Source organism: Laetiporus sulphureus, assembly GCF_001632365.1.
Source record: "Laetiporus sulphureus 93-53 unplaced genomic scaffold LAESUscaffold_184, whole genome shotgun sequence".
Classification (NCBI taxonomy): Eukaryota; Fungi; Basidiomycota; class Agaricomycetes; order Polyporales; family Laetiporaceae; genus Laetiporus; species Laetiporus sulphureus.
The window spans coordinates 1-4,156 of NW_024468693.1; the positions used below are offsets into that span (position 1 = coordinate 1).

A 4,156-nucleotide genomic window follows, 5' to 3' on the forward strand; every position below is an offset into this window, starting at 1 on the left:
CGTGTTGCTGGAGTAACTGGATCAGGTGCAGTGTTGGAAGTGTCGTGTATGGGTCGGTTTTGTGCTGGCTCAATGGCTGTTGTCGCACACGCGGCGCGTTTTAGGGCTTTACCTACCGATAATACGAGTTTATTATTGTTTCACGGCTAGTGTATAGTACAGGAATTGGAGACGGACCTGCGAGGTTATGTTTTTCTGCAGACATTTGTAGAGAGGATTTGAGTAGATTACGCAATATAGTCGGGCCCGTTCGTCCGCGCTTGCATCAGCCCAAGTCAGAACATGCACGCACTAACTGTACGATACTCTTATTCTCAATCACGCTCTCGACTATATTTGCTCTCCTCGAAACATTCCAGTGATCCATTGGTGATTTATTTGGTCTTCTCATCCAGGCATCGAGGAGCTAGAGGAGCGATGAGGGTGCCTTCACTAGGATTGAGGAGCCGGGCCATAGGGTCCCCGTTTCCAAGTCGGCACCAGTCACGACGCAATCAAAGAGGTTCGCAACCTCGAAGGTCACGAGGTACTGTCCATTCTACATGTGAAATTGTCGTCAAGGTCATTGTAGGCATCCGAAAAATGTGATTGCGCACCTTAACTTTGCACTCTCGGAGACACACAGCGATGAGATGATGTCCTTCACCCTCCCCTGGACGCTGCCGACTTGCTCCACATCCCCCCGGCCCGTTCGGGATCCCTTCGATATCTCGTCGAGCGTTTCGAATAGCCGGGGTCCGATGAGGCCGAGCGCAGATATGACCACTCCGGTCCATATGAATCTGCAACCCAAATGGTCGTTCGTAAGCGAATACAAGCAATCGGTCATAAACGAACACTTGCCCTGCATGGTGTTAGAGTCATAGGACTCGTCCGAGGGACCTCGTGACAAACGCTTATGCCTCTTGACAACGCTGGACCTCACACAAGCAGCACACGGTGGATGTCTCCAGATGCGAACGACGCGATTAGGTACGCTCACGCTCGGTGGTCATCTCGCGTGCGGAGTGGCCAATAGCGGAACCGACCACACGCTGAGCAAAATAATCAGAGTCGAAGTCCTCGTATTGATAGCAGACGTACCATGCTCGATCTGCGATCGAGAAGTCTACCAGAGATTGGCAAGCAAGAGGAACGTTGGAGTGCTTGCCATGAAGGCGAACGGAGTAGAATGAGAGGTCGTGAAGTGCAGCGTCATTAAGCGAAAGAAGAGCACGGCGAGATGGGATCGGATAAGAATCGCGAAGGAGAATGCTACAAGGCGGCTCATAAGAGAGGCGAATGAACGAGACAGGTTAGCAGAACCCCACAATCGACATGATCCAGCACGCACCACCATCCCGACTTAACCCTTCTCACGAAAACGCTCGCCTGCTGCCCTTCCGTGCTGCGACAGCCGGATACCACACGAACGCCTTTCGGCGGGATGCATGAGCACCTCAAAGCATGATGCACTTCTCCTTCATCATTTTTGACAGCTCAGCGACCTCGGTTTTGCGGCTATGAGCGCAGACGAGCGCATTTCTGCGGCCAGCATGAGAATAATACTGTTCCGCGGGGCCCGGGGGATGCCCACGAGCGCATCGAAGGCTCGCATCATCTTTCTGCCTGCAGTATTCGATACCTGTGCGCGAGAGTAGAGGATAGCGAGCTTTCCGTTGAACGCATGCAACAGAGCAGTTGAGCTAGCGACGCGAGCAGAGCATTTCCTGAGAGTGCCGATGGCGAAGTGGGGAGAAGACTTCGCATTCCACCATATTCATGACTGATCGAATGTCCACAAACAATAAGCTAAGAGTCGCCGAGACGAGGAAGAGAAAAAGCAGGAAGGATGCCTCGTCAAAAGGCTGGACATGGTGGACGAGTGCTAGCGCTTAGCGCTTAGCGCTCAGCGCTCAGTACTAGCACGGGTTGATGCCATCATTGATGTCGACCGTGTAGCAAGTACTCGCGCGTCTGGGCTTTCCTCAGTCAACATCTCCGTCGTTCTCGCTTTCGGACACCATGCGCGTAGTGGAGCTCCGCTTCACGCAACTGCACTAGGTAAGCGATCCACGCCCGCTTGTAATAAATGGCCGATCCATCCAAAACTTTACAACTTTGTTTTTCATTTAGTTACACCATGACTCCGACCGTCGTACACTAGGACTTGCTATTGCCACGACACAATACCGAGTGTCCCGCTTTTTCGACGTGCAGCACGACCATCCAACTCGGGGAGCCCTTCCTGGCTGACGGCTCGAGGGAGGGATCGCTTCGTCTATTTTTACCGCCTAAACGGTGAGCACTGCAAGTGCTCTTCCTATTCCTCGCCTTCACAGGCCACTTGAATCGCAAATCGGCATGAAAGCTGTGCGTCAGCAGTTGCTGTTATCAAGCTTAGCCCGGGCCGTATATACGGACTGACGAGTTAGTGCAAATGCTGTGCGGACATCCTGACAGCTCTGTGTCGCCCACTTGCGGCCTGGCGTCCATCCATTCAACGAAGCTGCGGTGTCGTTACCGCAAGCCATCTACCATAGCCTCAAGCTTCGCTTAAAACCTGATTCTCACTTGCAGGCACTGCACTTGTAGGCAGGCGAAGGCGCGATGTACAGTATCCCCGAGTGCACGCGTTATGTGAGCGATCATGAACGTTCAGCACCTGAAATAGACATCTTTGTCCAGTAGACACTTACTTCTAGCGTCACGGATATGGCACGAATGCGGTACATCAGCGAACGCTTCCATTCCAACCCTGGGCTGTGACTATGGGAATGACAGGGCGCAGCTCCTAGGTGTTCGAGGACCAGGACGTCCTTGCGTCTTGCGTCTGCATCTTTCAACCCTGTGTACGTGCGTCCTACGCATACTGGGGTACTGCTAGAGAGCTTCATTCTGTGGCATAGCCTCAGCGGCAAGGACGGGCAGGCAACGTCATGGCCGCACTCGTGGTGTCTGCGCCAGTGCAGCAATGTGGTCCACTTACGAGTCTTTACGGTATGTGTGGTCTGATACTGTCAATCTAATATCATACCCTGATGGGAAGTGTACGTGACGAAGCGCGGCGCCCCGAAGCTTCTCCGGCCATCCCCTTTGCCCTCACTCCGTCCCGTAGCAGTGCTCACATATGCGATGTTCGTTGAGGCATGGCATGTCTATGACGCTGTGCAGAACAATGGCCGTTCCAAGAACTGCCGCGAGTTTTGAAGCGGTGCAGCAATGTCCGCAGAGTCTCACGTTTACGAAGAGACTTCTAGCCGGGCGCTGTGTGTGGGAGTTTAGATGAGCCTCGCCGATGTCCATCCATCTGCAAGGCACATACGATCCTGACTCTGTGCGTTGTAATGTGCGTCGGCCATAAGCATGCACCTAGGGACACACATGCTGACTTTGAGACAATGAACTGTCCGCGCTATGCATGTAACGCCTCACCTTTTGCCCGTGCCTGAAGGCGCCCAGGTACACATGATTCTGCTTCATCGGCCGCTAATCATACTGCTGGGCTGTGCATGATCAATGAACAGACTGCGTGCGTACAGCACCTGCAAACAGGACCCTGGTTGAACAGTTGAATGTCTGTGTGATCTTTGCAGAGCAATGCACGTGGTCATATGGGCGTTATGTGGATTTCATGGAAGATATGGTATACAGAACCACAAACCACGTTGCAATGCGATGAGACGGGTACATATATACGTGGATTGCGAGAGCCAGTTTGGAAACTCACACCTATGACCATCCTCCACTCCAGCGCTATGGAATCCATCAAACAGATGCTGAAACGTCTCGCAGACAGGACGAAAAAATGGAGAATTAGCTCACGACGGCTTGTACAAATCGTGAGTGGGAAAGCGCCACGTATGCGTTCTTGACGATTCATGCGCTGCGCTGCATTAGGTCAAGGGTGAGGCGGGCAAATCTGGCTCATCGGCGACGAGACCTCTGCCGCAGCTCCCGATCGAGGTGTGGGAGAACGTGATTGACCATCTGTGGGACAAACAGTGGACTTTGCTGGAGTGCCACCTCGTCTGCCGAGCATGGTACCCTCGCAGTCGCTTCCACTTGCACAGGAGTATCTGGTTCGTGAGTAGCAAGGGTGTGAAGGCATATGCGAAGGCGCTGAATCAGACGCCCGAGCTGTCAGAGCGGGTGCGCAATATGTTCATATTGGGCA

At 53.2% G+C, this 4,156-nt stretch overlaps 2 protein-coding genes across 2 annotated transcripts; one reads left to right on the top strand and one right to left on the bottom strand.

Moving 5' to 3' along the window:
• Nucleotides 1-2,231: 2,231 nt before the first annotated feature.
• LAESUDRAFT_733071 (uncharacterized protein) lies at nucleotides 2,232-2,885 on the bottom strand (the record flags this gene model as incomplete). Its single annotated transcript, XM_040910383.1, is given in 4 exon segments — nucleotides 2,232-2,356; nucleotides 2,412-2,413; nucleotides 2,426-2,514; nucleotides 2,545-2,885. A coding segment is annotated over 1 exon segment (229 nt), but the record flags the coding sequence as incomplete, so codon positions are not given.
• A 1,042-nt stretch (nucleotides 2,886-3,927) lies between these two features.
• Nucleotides 3,928-4,137, top strand: LAESUDRAFT_616257 (uncharacterized protein; the record flags this gene model as incomplete). Its single annotated transcript, XM_040903217.1, has 1 exon — nucleotides 3,928-4,137. A coding segment is annotated over one exon (210 nt), but the record flags the coding sequence as incomplete, so codon positions are not given.
• Between the last annotated feature and the right edge of the window lie 19 nt (nucleotides 4,138-4,156).